Source organism: Mesoplodon bidens (assembly GCF_964165515.1).
Source record: "Mesoplodon bidens genome assembly, chromosome: 2".
In the NCBI taxonomy this organism is placed as follows: domain Eukaryota; kingdom Metazoa; phylum Chordata; class Mammalia; order Artiodactyla; family Ziphiidae; genus Mesoplodon; species Mesoplodon bidens.
This window is the reverse complement of record NC_138177.1, coordinates 61,694,411-61,711,826: the sequence shown is the minus strand read 5'-3', so window position 1 is coordinate 61,711,826 and position 17,416 is coordinate 61,694,411. Positions and strand designations below refer to the sequence as shown.

General features: G+C 37.6%; 1 protein-coding gene across 1 annotated transcript in view; it reads right to left on the bottom strand.

Moving 5' to 3' along the window:
- The window catches only part of CATSPERE (catsper channel auxiliary subunit epsilon), a gene marked incomplete at its 3' end in the record, with an annotated part of 259,766 nt that overhangs the window by 239,744 nt on the left and 2,606 nt on the right, over positions 1–17,416 (bottom strand). Inside the window, exon 2 of the mRNA XM_081221981.1 lies at positions 13,953–14,001. Coding sequence (XP_081078107.1) covers positions 13,953–14,001 — 49 coding nt within the window. The remainder of the gene's footprint in view (positions 1–13,952; positions 14,002–17,416) is intronic.

Here is a 17,416-nt window from a genome sequence, read left to right as displayed (position 1 = left end):
TGATTTCTAGTTTTATGCCATTGTGGTCAGAAAAGGTGCTTGAAAAAAATTTCTATACTTTTAAATTTGTTGAAGTTTGTTTTGTGCCCTAGTGTGTGGTCAATCCTAGAGAAGGTTCTATGTGCACTTGAAAAGAATGTGTATTTTGCTTTTTTTGGATGTAATGTCCTGAAAATATCAATTAAGTCTAACTGTTCTATTATATCATTTAGGATCTCTATTGCCTTGATTTTCTGTCTCAAAGATATGTCCACTGATGTGAGTGGGGTGTTAACATCTTCTACTTTATTGTATTCCTATCAATTTCTCCCTTTGTCTGTTAGTATTTGTTTTATGTATTTGGGTACTCCTATACTGGGTGCATATATGTTGACAAGTATAATATACTCTCCTTGTATTGGTCCTTTTAAAATTATATAGTGTTCCTCTTTTTCTTTATAGCCTTTGTTTTAAAGTTTATTTTGTCTGATATGAGTATTGCAACCCCCACTTTCTTGTCAACTCTTTTTCCATGAAATATCTTTTTCTATCCCCTTTCAATCTATATGTGTCCTTTGCCCTAAAGTGGGTCTCTTGTAGGCAGCATATTGTAGGTTCTTTTTTTTTTTTAACCCAATCTGCCACACTGTGTCTTTTGATTGAAGCATTTGCCCATTGACATTTAAGGTAATTATTGATAGATATATATTTATTGCCATCTTAAACCTTATTTTACCATTGATTTTATATTTCTTCTTTGTCCCCCCACCTTTTATTGTTTTTCCTTTTGTTGTTTGTTGATTTTCATTTGTATTATGCTTCTGTTCTCTTTTTATTGGTTTTTGTGAATCTATTGTTTCTGATTTGTCTTTAACCTGTTTTTCAATTATGTTAACCCCTTCCTATATCCACTTGCTTTAGACTGGTAGTCATATAGCCTCAAACACGTACTAGACAGAAAAATTAAATTTCTTACTCTCCTCCCTTCATTTTATGATTTTTGATGTCCTCTTTTACATCTTCATGTTCATCTGTTTGCTGTTCATTGTGGTTATCATCACTTTCACAGAAGCTTTTAAATTTTTTTAAAAATCTGCATACTGGCTTAAGTGACTTACTTTCCAATGGTGATTTTCCTTCCTATTGATTCCTACTTCTTTTATATTTAGAGAAGAACTTTCAATATTTCCTTTAAGATACATTTAGTATTGCTGTATTCTTTTAGTTTTTGCTTGTCAGAGAAATTCTTTTTTTTTCTTTTTTAACATCTTAATTGGAGTATAATTGCTTTACAGTGGTGTTAGTTTCTGCTTTATAACAAAGTGAATCAGGTATACATATACGTATGTTCCCATATCTCTTCCCTCTTGCATCTCCCTCCCTCACACCCTCCCTATCCCACCCCTCTAGGTGGTCACAAAGCACCAAGCTGATCTCCCTGTGCTATGCGGCTGCTTCCCACTAGCTATCTATTTTACGTTTGGTACTGTATATATGTCCATGCCACTCTCCCACTTCGTCACACCTTACCTTCCCTCTTCCCCATATCCTCAAGTCCATTCTCTAGTAGGTCTGTTTCTTTATTCCTGTCTTTCTCCTAGGTTGTTCATGAAGTTTTTTTTGTTCCTTAGATTCCATATATATGTATTAGCATATAGTATTTGTTTTCTCTTCCTGATTTATTTCACTCTATATGACAGACTCTAGGTCCACCCACCTCACTGCAAATAACTCAATTTCTTTTCTTTTTTGGCCGAGTAATATTCCATTGTATATATGTGCCATATCTTCTTTATCCATTCATCTGTTGATGGACACTATGGTTGCTTCCATGTCCTGGCTATTGTAAATAGAACTGCAATGAACTTTTTGTTACATGACTGTTTTTGAAATATGGTTTTCTCAGGGTATATGCTCAGTAGTGGGATTGCTGGGTGTATGGTAGTTCTATTTTTAGTTTTCTAAGGAAACTCCATACTGTTCTCCATAGTGGCTGTATCAATTTACATTACCACCAACAGTGCAAGAGGGTTCCCTTTTCTCCACACCCTCTCCAGCATTTACTGTTTGTAGATTTTCTGATGATGGCCATTCTAACAGGTGTGAGATGATATCTCATTGTAGTTTTGAATTCCAGTTCTCTAATGATTAATGATGTTCATCATTCTTTCATGTGTTTGTTGGCAATCTGTATATCTTCTCTGGAGAAATGTCTAGGTCTTCTGCCCATTTTTGAATTGGGTTATTTGTTTTTTTGATATTGAGCTTCATGAGCTGCTTGTAAATTTTGGAGATTAATCCTTCATCAGTTGCTTCATTTGCAAATATTTTCTCCCATTCTGAGGGTTGTCTTTTGGTCTTGTTTATGGTTTCCTTTGCTGTGCAAAAGCTTTGAAGTTTCATTAGGTCCCATTTGTTTATTTTTGTTTTTATTTCCATTTCTCTAGGAGGTGGGTCAAAATGGATCTTGCTGTGATTGATGTCACAGAGTGTTCTGCCTCTGTTTTCCTCTAAGAGTTTGATAGTGTCTGGCCTTACATTTAGGTCTTTAATCCATTTTGAGTTTATTTTTGTGTATGGTGCTAGGGAGTGTTCTAATTTCATTCTTTTACATGTACCTGTCCAGTTTTCCCAGCACCACTTATTGAGGAGGCTCTCTTTTCACTATATATTCTTGCCTACTTTATCAAAGATAAGGTGACCATATGTGTGTGGGTTTATCTCTAGGATTTCTATCCTGTTCCATTGATTGATATTTCTGTTTGGGGGCCAGTACCATACTGTCTTGCTTACTGTAGATTTGTAGTATATAGTCTGAATTCAGGGAGCCTGATTCCTCCAGCTCCGTTTTTCTTTCTCAAGATTGTTTTGGCTATTCGGGGTCTTTCGCATTTCCATACAAATTGTGAAATTTTTTGTTCTAGTTCTGTGAAAAATGCCAGTGATAGTTTGATAGGGATTGCATTGACTCTGTAGATTGCTTTGGGTAGTAGTTCATTTTCACAATGTTGATTCTTCCACTCCAAGAACATGGTATACCTCTCCATCTATTTGTATCATCTTTAATTTCTTTCATCAGTGTCTTATAATTTTCTGCATACAGGTCTTTTGTCTCCTTAGGTAGATTAATTCCTAGATATTTTATTGTTTTTGTTGCATTGGTAAATGGGAGTGTTTTCTTAATTTCACTTTCAGAATTTTCATCGTTAGTGTATAGGACTGCTAGTTAGTGCATTAATTTTGTATCCTGCTACTTTACCAAATTCATTGATTAACCCTGGTAGTTTTCTGGTAGCATCTTTAGGATTCTCTATGTAGAGCATCATGTCATCTGCAAACAGTGACAGCTTTACTTCTTCTTTGCCGATATGGATTCCTTTTATTTTTCTTCTCTGATTGCTGTGGCTAAAACTTCCAAAACTATGTTGAATAATAGTAGTGAGAGTGGGCAACCTTGTCTAGTTCCTGATCTTAGTGGAAATGGTTTCAATTTTTCACCATTGAGGACGATGTTGGCTGTGGGTTTTTCATATATGGCCTTTACTATGTTGAGGCAAGTTCCCTCTATGCCTACTTTCTGCAGGGTTTTTATCATAAATTGGTGTTGAATTTTGTCAAAAACTTTCTCTGCATTGATTGAGATGATTATATGGTTTTTCTCCTTCAATTTGTTAATATGGTGTATCACATTGATTGATTTGCATATATTGAAGAATCCTTGCAGTCCTGGGATAAACTCCACTTGATCATGGTGTATAATCCTTTTAATGTGCTGTTGGATTCTGTTTACTAGTATTTTGTTGAGCATTTTTGCATATATGTTGATCAGTGATATTGGCCTTTAGTTTCCTTTCTTTGTGACATCTTTATCTGGTTTTGGTATCAGGGTGATAGTGGCCTCATAGAATGAGTTTGGGAGTGTTTCTCCCTCTGCTATATTTTGGAAGAGTTTGAGAAGGATAGGTGTTAGCTCTTTTCTAAATGTTTAATAGAATTCGCCTGTGAAGCCATCTGGTGCTGGGCTTTTGTTTGTTGGAAGATTTTTAATCAGTTTCAATTTCAGTGCTTGTGATTGGTCTGTTCATATTTTCTATTTCCTCCTGGTTCATTCTCAGCAGGTTGTGCATTTCTAAGCATTTGTCCATTTTTCCCAGATTGTCCATTTCTTTGGCATAGAGTTGCTTGTAGTAATCTCTCATGATCCTTTGTATGTCTGCAGTGTCAGTTGCTACTTCTCCTTTTTCATTTCTAGTTCTACTGATTTGAGTCTTCTCCCATTTTTCTTGATGAGTCTGGCTAATGGTTTATCAATTTTGTTTATCTTCTCAAAGAACAAGCTTTTAGTTTTATTGATCTTTGCTGTCGTTTCCTTCATTTGTTTTTCATTTATTTCTGATCTGATCTTTATGATTTCTTTCCTTCTGCTAACTTGGGTTTTTTTGTTCTTTCTTAATTGCTTTAGGTGTAAGGTTAGGTTGTTTATTTGAGATGTTTCTTGTTTCTTAAGGTAGGATTGTATTGCTATAAAATTCCCTTGTAGAACTGCTTTTGCTGCATCCCATAGGTTTTGGGTCATCGTGTTTTCATTGTCATTTGTTTGTAGGTATTTTTTGATTTCCTCTTTGATTTCTTCAGTGATCTCTTGGTTATTAACTAGTGTATTGTTTAGCCTCCATGTGCTTGTATTGTTTACTGATTTTTTTCCTGTAATTGATATCTAGTCTCATAGCATTGTTGTTGGAAAAGGTACTTGATACGATTTAAATTTTCTTAAATTTACCAAGGCTTGATTTGTGACCCAAGATATGATCTATCCTGAAGAATGTTCCATGAGCACTTGAGAAGAATGTGTATTCTGTTGTTTTTGGATAGAATGTCCTATAAATATCAATTAAGTCCATCTTGTTTAATGTATCATTTAAAGCTTGTGCTTCCTTATTTATTTCCATTTTGGATGATATGTCCATTGGTGAAAGTGGGGTGTTAAAAATCCCTATTATTTTGTTATTGTCGATTTCCCCTTTTATGGCTGTTAGTATTTGCCTTATTTATTAAGGTTCTCTTATGTTGGGTGCATAAATATTTACAATTGTTATATCTTCTTCTTGGATCAATCCCTTGATCATTATGTAGTGTCCTTCCTTGTGTCTTATAATAGTCTTTAATTAAAGTCTATTTGGTCTTATATGAGAATTGCTACTCCAGCTTTCTTTTGATTTCCATTTGCATGGAATATATTTTTCCACCCCCTCACTTTCAGTCTGTATGTGTCCCTAGGTCTGAAGTGGGTCTCTTGTAGACAGCATATATATGGGTATTGTTTTTGTATCCATTCAGCCAGTCTATGTCTTTTGGTTGGAGAATTTAATCCATTTACATTAAAGTAATTATCGATATGTATGTTCCTATTCCCTTTTTCTTAATTGTTCTGTGTTTATTACTGTAGGTCTTTTCCTTCTCTTGTGTTCCTGCCAGAGAATTTCCTTTAGCATTTGTTGTAAAGCTGGTTTGGTGGTGCTGAATTCTCTTAGCTTTTGCTTGTCTGTAAAGTTTTTAATTTCTTCATCAATTCTGAACGAGATCCTTGCTGGGTAGAGTAAACTTGGTTGTAAGTTTTTCTCCTTCATCACTTTAAATATGTCCTGCCAGTCCTTTCTGGCTTGCAGAGTTTCTGCTGAAAGAGCAGCTGTTAACCTTATGGGGATTCCCTTGTGTGTTATTTTTTTTTTCCCTTGCTGCTTTTAATATTTTTTCTTTGTATTTACTTTTTGATAGTTTGATTAATATGTGTCTTGCCATGTTTCTCCTTGAATTTCTCCTGCATGGGACTTTCTGTGCTTCTTGGACTTGAATAACTATTTCCTTTCCCATATTAGGGAAGTTTTCAACTATAATCTCTTCAAATATTTTCTCAGTCCCTTTCTTTTTCTCTTCTTCTCCTGGGACACCTATAATTCGAATGTTGGTGCTTTTAATGTTTTCCTAGAGGTCTCTGAGACTGTCCTCAGTTCTTTTCAGTCTTTATTCTCCTTGCAGTAGTTATTTCCACTATTTTATCTTCCAGGTCACTATCCATTCTTCTGCCTCAGTTATTCTGCTATTGATCCCTTCTAGATAATTTTTAATTTCATTTATTGTGTTCATCATTGTTTATCGCTCTTTAGTTTTTCTAGGTCCTTATTAAACGTTTCTTGTATTTTCTCCATTCTATTTCCAGGATTTTGGATCATCTTTACTATCATTATTCTGAATTCTTTTTCAGGTAGTCTGCCTATTTCCTCTTCGTTAGGTCTGGTGGGTTTTTACCTTGCTCCTTCCTCTTCTGTGTGTTTTTCTGTCTTCTCATTTTGCTTAACTTACTGTGTTTTGGGTCTCATTTTTGCAGGCTGCAGGTTCATAGTTCCCTTTGTTTTTGATGTCTGTCCCCAGTGGCTAAAGTTGGTTCTGTGGGTTGTATGGGCTTCCTGGTTGAGGGTACTAGTGCCTGTGTTCTGGTGGATGAAGCTGGATATTGCCTTTCTGATGGGCAGGTCCACATCTGGTGGTATGTTTTGGGGTATCTGTGGCCTTATTATGATTTTAGGCAGCCTCTCTGCTAATGGATGGGGTTGTGTTCCCGTCTTGCTAGTTGTTTTGCATAGGGTGTCCATCACTGTAGCTTGCTGGTTGCTGAGTAAAGCCAGGTCTTGGCATTGAGATGGAGATCTATGGGAGATTTTCACCGTTTGGTATTACATGGAGCTGGGAGGTCTCTTGTGGGCCAGTATCCTGACTTTTGGTCTCTCACTTCAGAGGCACAGCCCTGTTGCCTGCCTGGAGCACCAAGATCCTTTCATCCACATGGCTCAGAATAAAAGGGAGAAAAAATAGAAAGAAAGGAAAGAAAGAAAGAAAGAAAGAAAGAAAGAAAGAAAGAAAGAAAGAAAGAAAATAAAGTTATTAAAATAAAAATTAAAAAATAATTATTAAGAAAAAAATTTTTTAAGTAAGAAAAAAAAATGGACAGACAGTACCCTAGGAAAAATGGTAAAAGCAAATCTATACAAAGTCATACAGAGACGCATACACATACACACTCACAAAGAGAGAAAAAGGGGAAAAAAATATATCTTTTGCTCCTAAAGTCCACCTCCTCAACTTGGGATGATTCGTTGTCTATTCAGGTATACCACAGATGCAGGGTACATCAAGTTGATTGTGGAGATTTAATCCACTGCTCCTGAGGCTGCTGGGAGAAATTACCCTTTCCCTTCTTTGTCTGCACAGCTCCCGGGGTTCAGCTTTGGATTTGGATCTGACTCTGCATGTAGGTCGCCTGAGGGCATCTGTTCTTCACTCAGACAGGATGGGGTTAAAGTAGCAACTGATTCAGGGGCTCTGGCTCACTCAGGCCTGGGAGCGGGAGGGGTACGGATGCGGGGCGAGTCTGCAGCGGCAGAGGTCGGTGCAACATTACAACAGCCTGAGGTGCACCATGTGTTATCCCAGGGAAGTTGTCCCTGGACCACAGGACCCTGGCAGTGGCAGGCTGCACAGACTCCCGGGAGGGGAAGTGTGGATAGTGACCTGTGCTTGCATACAGGCTTCTTGGTGGTGGCAGCAGCATCCTTAGAGTCCCATGACCGTCTTTGGGGTCAAGCTGATAGCCACGGCTCACGCCTGTCTCTGGAGCTCCTTTAAGCAGCGTATTTATTCCCCTCTCCTGGCGCACCAGGAAACAAAGAGGCAAGAAAAAGTCTCTTGTCTCTTCAGCAGCTCCAGACCTTTTCCCGGACTCCCTCTCGGCTAGCTGTGGCACACTAGCCCCCTTCAGGCTGTGTTCATGCAGCCAACCCCAGTCCTCTCCCTGGGATCCGATCTCTGAAGCCCAAGCCTCAGCTCCCAGCACCCACCCACCCTGGCAGGTGAGCAGACATGCCTCTCGGGCTGGTGAGTGCCCTTCGGCTCTGATCCTCTGTGCGGGAATCTCTCCACTTTGCCCTCTGTACCCCCGTTGCTGCACTCTCCTCCGTGGCTCCAAAGCTTCCCCCCCTGCCACCCGCAGTCTCTGCCCATGAAGGGTCTTCCTAGTGTGTGGAAACCTTTCCTGCTTCACAGCTCCCTCCCAGTGGTGCAGGTCCTGTCCCTATTCTTCTGTCTCTTTTTTTTTCTTTTTTCTTTTGCCCTACCCAGGTACGTGGGGAGTTTCTTGCCTTTCAGAAGGTCTGAGGTCTTCTGCCAGCATTCAGTAGGTGTTCTATAGGAGCTGTTCCACATGTAGATATATTTCTGATGTATTTGTGGAGAGGAAGATGATCTCCAAGTCTTACTCTTCCGCTATCTTGAAGCTCCCCTCTGTCCGAGAAATTCTTTATCTCTCCTTCTATTCTAAATGATAATCTTACCGGGCAGAGTATCCTAGGTTACAGATTTTTTCCTTTTAGGACTTTGAATATGCCTTGCCACTCCCTTCTGGCCCACAACTTTTCTGTAGATAAATCAGCTGATGGCCTTATGGGGGTTCCCTTGTAATTAACTCTTTGGTTTTATCTTGCTGGCTTTAGAATCCTCTCTTTAACTTTTGCCATTTTAATTATAATATGTCTTGATGTAGGCCTGTTTGGGTTCATCTTGTTCAGGACTCTCTGTGCCTCCTGTACCTGGGTATCTGTTTCCTTCTTTAGGTGTGGGGAGTTTTCAGCCATAATTTCTTCAAATACATTTTCAATTCCTCTTTCTCTTTCTTCTCCTTCTGGGATCCCCATTTCGCATAGATTGGCATGCTTTATATTATCCCATAGGTCTTTTATATTGCTTTCATTTTGTTTTTCACTTGGTTTTCTGTCTGTTGTTCTGATTGTGTGATCTCCATTATTTAATCTTCCAGGTCACTTATTAGTTCTCTTGCATTATTCACTCTGCTATTCATTGCCTTTAGCTGAGCTTTTGTCTTGGCAAATGAGTTCTCTAATTTTTCCTAGCTCCTTTTTATAGTTTCTACTTTGTTTTTACAGTAACCTGCATATCTATCAATAGCCCTTCTGAATTCCTTCAGCATTTTCATTATCTCCTTTTTGAACTCAGTGTCTATTTGACTGAAGAGGGCTGTTTCATAGTTTGTTCTTAAAGGGGAATTCCCTTGATGTTTTAATTAGGAGTGGTTCCTCTGCTTCTTCATTTTACTTATATTTCTCTTGCTCTATGAATTTAGGAGAAACCATATCCACTGTGGTCTTGGAGGGCTATTTTTATGTGGGAGTGTCCCTTGTGTAGACTGTATGGGTTTAACATTTTTGGTGCAAGTGCTGTTTTGAGTATGGATGCCTGCCGCCTCTTTCCTTGGTGTGTGCTGGCTGTTATCCCCTTGATAGGAGGTATGACTGGTGTTGTGGTGGACAGAGCCTGCACTGGATGTTGAGCAGGTCCTCCTCTTTGCTCTGTGGTTGTCACTGCCCTGCCAGGGGCAAGGTCTGCTCCTTAGTTTTAGGAGTAGAAGCCCCAGATCCGTTTCTGAGCTGTTTCTGAATGGCAGTGCATGGTATGTGGGATTGGAGTGCTCTCACTGGGAGAGGAGCCACTGAATATTCCTCTTCCAGAGCTGTTCACTGGTGAGTGTGCTCTGTTGTGTCACCTTTCACCCATTGTGCAGGCTCACAAAGTACACAGTTGTTGGCACTGCCATCAGCTCCGCCTCGACCATGGGCATGATGGCAATCAGCCCTCGTGTCTCTCAGGCATTGTTTTCACAAGGCCACCAGTGCAGATCTACTGAAGTCAGGTGCCAGGACTGGAGTAGTCACGCACCTGGACCTGCTGTGCAAGCTATGGAGGCAGCCCAGATCCTGACCTGGGTCAGCCTCCATGTGCATGCACCCACAAAGCCCACAGCTGCTAAGGCCAGACCCGTCCCAGACATGGGAGTGCTCATTGTCTGCTCGGATGTCCTACAGGCGCTGAATTTACAAAGCCGATGGTGGAGGTGTAAATCAGCGGCTCACACAGCCACAGGGAGAGATTCCAGCCCTACCTCCTAAGTCACACAGCCCTGGGGCTCAACTATGATTTCAGCCCTGCCTCTGCATGTGGGCAACCCATTGGCCTGCTCCCGGAGCCTGCCAAGGTGGCGCCTGGTGCTAGAGCCTGCTGAGGCATGAGCCCACCAAGGTGGTGGCTGGGGCTTGCGAGCCTGCCCTGGCAGCGGCAAGGGAGTAGGAGTCTACTAGGCAGGAGCCTGCTTAAGGTGGTGGATGGAGCATGCACTCCTGGAGCCCAGGGAGGTGGAAGCTGGTGCATGGAGGTGGGGGCTGGTGCAAGGAGAAGGAGGCTGCTATGGCAACCCCACTCCTCCCTTTGTGCACCATTTAACAATGGAGCTTTGTTTCTATGGCAGGCCTGGGCTTCTTCCACAAACAGCGCTGGTTGTGGCTGTAATACACTCCAGCCCCTTCAGACTGTCTCCTCCGTACAGCTGGTGTTTACCAGTCCTCTAAAACCTGTGTTTCAGCATCCAATCCCCATCCATACCACTGGATGAGTGTCTCAGGCTGGGGCATGCAGGGTGGTGGCACGACCATCTGTGCAGGTCTCTCTCTGTTCTGCCTGCCACAAACCAGTTGATGCACTCTCCTCTGAGCATGTGAAACACGCTTTCTGTCCTGGCTGATCTCCCCACTAAGGAGGGGGCTTCCCAGGGTGCAGGAACCTTTCCTTTTTCACAGCTCCCTCCCAGGGGTGCCAGTCCTGTCCCACGTCCTCTTTTGTTTTTCCTTTCATCCTACCTGGTTACATGGAGATCTTTCTTGTCCTTTCAGGTTTTTGAGGTCTTTGCTAGTGTTCAGTAGGTATTCTGTGAGAACTGTTCCACTGTAGATATATTTTTGATGCATTTGTGGGAGGAGGTGAGTTCCACATCCTTCTACTCTGCCATCTTTATTCCTCTCCCCAACCATTATCAGGTAAATTACTTATCTCCATTTCTTTAAGGTTTTTTTTTTCCCCCTGATGTTTTATCTTATTCTTTTGTTTGGAACATATTCCTCTGTTATTTCATTTTCCTTGACTCTTTGTTGATTTCTACAGTAGATGAAACAACCATCTCTCCCAGTCTTGAAGGCATGGCCTTGTATAGGAGATGAACCTATTGTTCAACCCTGCCCTAGCTCTTGGTTTTCCCTCTTTGTGATTGTCCAAGCAGCCAATTTTATTTTTAATAGCTCCTAGTAGTTGAGGATGTGCCAAAACTTGTCAGTGTCCCAAAGGGGAGAATCTGTCAGCACCTAGATTCATGCTGATTAGCATCCAGATCCTCAGGCAGCAGCTTTTAAAGTGTGCAAATATATACTGTCCTGTGGGATTGCAAGCATATAAGCCCCACTGGCCACCAGAGGCAGGCAATCTGTCGTGGTTCCTGGGCAGCAGTCACAAAAATCAGGGCTCCAGATGAGTGTACAAGCTCCTATCTCAGAAATACCAATGAACTGTAATGAGGCAGAGGGAGAATGCAAAGACAGTATCCAACAGTGTATGTTCCCTAAGAGCACCTTCATGTGTGCCAATCCTCATGCTAAAATTTCAGGCACAGCAAAAAGGTGGGGAGGGACTTTTTAAAATGCTTTCCATCAAGAAGATTCATGGACTACTTAATCCCTGAAGTATTATGCATACTTAATATTTTCTTTCTTTCTCTGAATATTACTTTCAAGCAAGCACAATACCGCTGGTTTTATCATCTACTCACTTGACTTTTGTCTAACTTCTGCTCTAATAATCAAACTCTGGCTCCTAATCTGCATTTCTGCAATTACATAACTTTATTGTTTTGGGGACCAATTATCAATTAAAAATGAAACATTTCTGTAACCTACATAAAAGTGATAAAGGAACAGTAGAAAAGAAAAAGGGTGATTTAAAAAAAAGACTAATAAAATGGTCAATCATATAACAAAGTTCTTCAAGAAAAAAAGATGAAGTACATAAACAAATAATATTAGAGAAATAAAATAACTACAAATAGAAATTTAAGTGGTATGCAAAGATTATAAAGAAATGGATAGCAATCAATTTTAAGACAAATGCACATTTTAAAAGGAAATATAGTTTTAATAACCTAAATGGGAAAAGAATTTTAAAAAGAATAGATACCTGTATATGTATAACTGAATCACACTTTGCTGTACACCTGAAGCTAACACAACATTGTTAATCAACTCTACTCCAATATAAAATAAAAATTAAAAAAAGGAAATATAGTTTAGATTCCTTTTGCCTGATTTTGAATAATGTAAATACAACAATATCTGTAAATAGAATATGAATGTAAACTGATACAATTACTTTGTAAAATCTTTTGGCACCATCTACTAAAGCTGAACATATGCACATGCCTTATGACTTATCAATTCCACTCCTAGGTATACACCCAGCAGAAATACATACATATGTTAAGCAGAAAATAGGCATAAGAATGTTCATAGCAGCCCTAATCACAGTAGACTAAAAATGGAAAAAAACTGATTGTTTATCTAGAGTAGAATGATATATATATTGTTGTATGTTAATTCAATGGAATAATATACAGAATTGAAACTCAAACTACATGAAACATGTTGCAGAGACGATCAGTCAAATCTACCAATAGGAAAGAAGAAAGTTCAGAAATCAACACATCCATACATAAAACAAAGATGATACCAGAAAAAATAATAAGGAAACAATAAATTTTTAAATACATGCCGGTTCATTCTATGGAGAAAGTAATGTAAATGCCTACCTTATATTATACACAAGGTGGACTCCAGATGTTACTTATGACCTTTATTTGAAAAGTAAAAATATAAATCATATAAAAGAAAATGTAGGATAAACATCTTTGCAACGCAGGGTATGCAAAATTCTTTCTTAAATAAAATTCAAAAAAAGTATAAACTGTAACATCAAATAAGGGAGGGGATGGCTCAGTCTTTTAAAAAAAAATAGTATCCATGGACAAAGTCAATGGTTAGATGAGTAGATGAGAGGCTAGGAAATGATAACTAAAATATTTAAAATCAACATTTGCCTAATACATAGAGCGGAACGTAGAAAATGCTCTGTAAATCAACAAGAAAAGGGTAGAAAATTAAGTGGAAAATGGGAAAAAATGAAAAGGCAATTCACAGGAGAATCCTGCATAAATATGGGAAACGATGCTCAAAATCACTAGTCATCAGAGAATTGAAAATAACAACAGCAGTAAACTATTACTATGTAGTAATGAGATTGGTAAAAAAAAAAAAAAGGGAAATTCAATAATACCAAATTCTGGTGAAGATGTTCACTGGGTAAGAATATAAATTGTGATTGCCATTTTGGAAAAAAATCTTGCAGAATTTAGTTAAGTTAGGTGTCTGTTTCCCTATGTCCTACCAACCATAGCTGAAAAATTATTGCACAGATACATAAAAGGACATGTAGAAGAGCATTCATCACAATGTTTTTTGTGGTGGTAGGAAGCCATTCATCCATCATTAGGGGGTGGAATAGATAAATAATATACACACACACTAGTAATCAGGCGGCATTAAGAAGAAATGAACTAGACAGTGTTGAATTTAAAAAGTAATGTAGAGAAGGAAGTTTATAGCTTGGGTGACCATACATCCTGGTTTGTCTAGACAGTTCCGATTTATACCTATTGTCTCAGAATAACTGTTAATAGCACTATCTTTAATTCTCAGTAGTTTAACAATATACTGCATGGTCATCCTGTCTGTATCATAACACCATTTTGTGAATGTTGAATCACAAAAACACTCAAAACAACACTACCTATTTTTGCTAAATACATATTTAAAGGCATTTATTGGAGGGGGAATTTATATTAGGAAGATATATAGGATGAGGAAATAAAATAAAAATAAAAGAATGACACTGTGCTGTATGACTATGATTAACTTTGCTCTCTGCTGTGAAGTCAAAAAAATTAATAATTATAGTTTAAAAAATTAAACACTTACAGTACTTCTGGTACTAAAAATGTGGTAGTTTGGGCTGTTACTGGAATACCTGCAGAGGAAAATGTCAAATATGAATACTAAGACTAATTTCTCCCCCAAATAAAAGGGATTCTATACTTGGTCAGAGCATGCCTGAGCTGCCATGAGCTTTACATTTCTGCCCAAGCACCTTCTTAGAAAGTATAGTCGGGGCTAAAACTGGGAATATCAGCAACATCTACCCATAACTCAAGGTGCGCTCAAGGTTGCTCAGTATCTGAAGACACTATAGCAAGAAGTAAATACTTTTACATCTTGTTTTGGTTTTAGAATAAAAACTGTTGAGGAATATTGGCTCTAACTCCTTCACCTGTAAACTGAGTTAAAATAAAATGAATAAAGATTGAAAATCAAAAAAAAACAGTATTTCTTATTTGAAGCACTGAAGTAAAGAGCAAATTTCTATGAGTCCTTTTTCATTATCATTTCTCGCTATAATTCAGAGTACTTTAATTTCTGTCCATATGATTTATCTACTCTCCAATAAAAATATAATGTGAGCCACCTATGGAATTGAAAGTTTTCTAGTAGCCACATTTAAAAAGTGAGAAAAAACAAGTGATATTGCTTCTAATAATATACTTTATTCAAAAGTATTCTTTTTCTTTTGGTACTAAGTCTTTGAAATCTGGTGTATATACTACACTTACAAAACATCTCAATTATGACTAGCCACATTTCTAGTGCTCAAAAGCCAGATAAGGCCAGTGGCTATCATAAAGCATCATCTTGAAATTCCCTTTACCTTCCCTTTGCTTCAATAATCTATTCCATGTCTACATTACACACTTAATTGCCATTGGAATTGCTCTATCCTTAAAATCTTAAATCAGAGGCAATTTCTGTGTGTATTTGTATGTGGAATTGCTGGGATATGACTATGTAACTCTTTTTTAATAGATGTCAGTCACATAATGAAATATATTTTATTATTTATAATGAATCATATTTTATCTATATGCAGATTTCAGATCAAACATAAAAACATTTTAATGTATTTTTATATATCCCTATAAATTAAAATGGAATATATTTTCATCAAAGGTCTCTTTTCAAGTAAGTGCAAACCACCTCCCACTCATGAATCTAAGACCTCTTTCACGATAGTAAGAAAGACAGAAACCTCAGGAAAGAGAAAAATACAAGTGAAAAATTTTGTATTTTAATTTACAAAGTTAACCTGGGCAATTTGTGAATGAAACCTGGTAGCTAAATGATAAAACTACCTTCTCTGACAAGCCCTTTTCCCCACCTTCTCCTTTATCAGCTTCCAACTCCTACTAAGGCTGGGTACAGGTTATAGAGGGAACAGTAGCTAAAGGAGTCACATTTAATTTATTAACTTCATCACAGACAACTATAATAACACCTTCTCATTCCTGCTTCCTTAATTATGTCAAATATTTACTGTGTTATTGTTGGAAATGGATCTGGAATGATCAAAGGTGTGGGTGTGCAGATGGCCCATGTGCTAGGACAATCTTTTAATGAAAAGGACAGTGTCATCTCACTCTGGAACTCTAAGAATGTACCTTTCCTACTCTCTCTAGTATATTCCCACTCTACCAGTTCTTCAAAATCAAAGAGAATTCTTGACTTTTACCCCTTCCTTCATCTCCTAAGAGATAAGTCCTTCCTGACTTCACTTTTTCTCTCTCTATCCAGCCAAAAAAATATATTCTTTGGGTAAACCATTTTCTCTCAAACCCCTTATTCATCCTAAGGGGTTTGTCTGTCCTGGAATTGGTCCTCAATAGGTCATTCTCTTGGGCATCTGACAGAAGCATATGCTAAATCATTCATGTGGGACAACCATATATTGCAGGAAGCACAGGATTCCCACAGAAAGTCCAACCCCTACTGGATATATTAATCTAACAGAAAAAAGACTTTGAGACAAAAAGTGTTTTCAGGGACAAAGAAGATCAATCCATTATAAGTGTGACCCAATAGAATAGTGAGAAAACATATTATTTTCAAGTGCATATGGAACATTTATAAAAACTGATCATCTAGTAGGACATAAAGCAAGTCTCAACAAATTTCAAAGAATAGGTATCATGTGGACCCTGCTCTCTGATTATAGTACAATTAATGGAGAAGTTATTAACAAAAACATAATCAAATATTTACATATTTGGAATAAAAAACAAACTTCTAAATAATTCGAGGGTTATAGAAGAAATAGTGATTATAGTTAAAAATGTCTAGAAGTGAATGATAATGAAATGATTACATATCATTTTTTATGGGATACAGCAAAGGAGTACTATATGGGGTATTAATACCTTTAAATGCCATATTAGAAAAGAGTAAAGACCAAAAACTGTGAGCTAAATGTCTGGCTTAAGATATTTGAGAAAAAAATATCAGAATAAGCCTAATGAAAATAAAAGAGAGAAAAATGAAAACAGAAATCAATAAAATAGAAAACAAAGACACAAAGATAAGTAAAACAGACAAGCTTCTGACAAGACATTAAATGGTTTGAAGTGGTACTTTAAAATCTACACTAAAACACTTATGCTCAGGGGTTTAACATATAAGTCCAATCACAACATTCAAGGAACAAGTTATCCTAATCCTATACAAATTCTTCCAAAGAACTGAAAAAGAGATAACACTCTCCAACTCATTTTGTAAAGCTAGTGTAACACTGATATCAAAACCAACCTAAGACATTATGCAAAAGAAAAATATAGACATAAAAATCCTAAAGAAAATATTTGCAAATTGAATACAATAAAGGATAAGTTGCACTTATCCTATGTATGCAAAGATGATTTTATTAGAAAACTCTACAAATGAAACTCACCACACATTTTAAAAGGGAATAAAACACAATTATTTCAATAGGTAAAAAAAAATAATAAAATTTCATATAAATTTAAAAAATTTACTAGAGAAGAAATGCAAAGAAAGTTTCTTAACCATGATAAAAACCATCTACAGAACACCTACAGCAAACAATATCCTAGATGGCAATTAGTACCATCCCCTTAAAAATTTGAAATGAGAGAAGGATGCCACTATTACCATGTCTATTCAACACTGTGTTGGAGGCCTTAGCCAATACGATAAGAAAAAAAAATTAGGATTGAAAAGGAGGAAACAGAACCCATTTTTACAGAAGATCTAAATAGAGATACACAATGCTCATTGGATAGGAAGATTTAATAGTCATATAGATGTCATTTCTTCCCATCTATAGAAACAGATTCACTGCAACTCCAAGCAAAATCCTGAGTTTTTCATAGTACTTGACAATCTGATTCTAAAATTTATGTTCAAGTGTAAAAGTCCAAGAATGATCAGAACCCTTCTCGAAAAGAATACAGAAGACTTGCCCTACTAGATATGACGACTTAAAACATTGTGTTATTGGTGCATCAATAGACAAACTGACCGATGGAACAGAGCAGAAT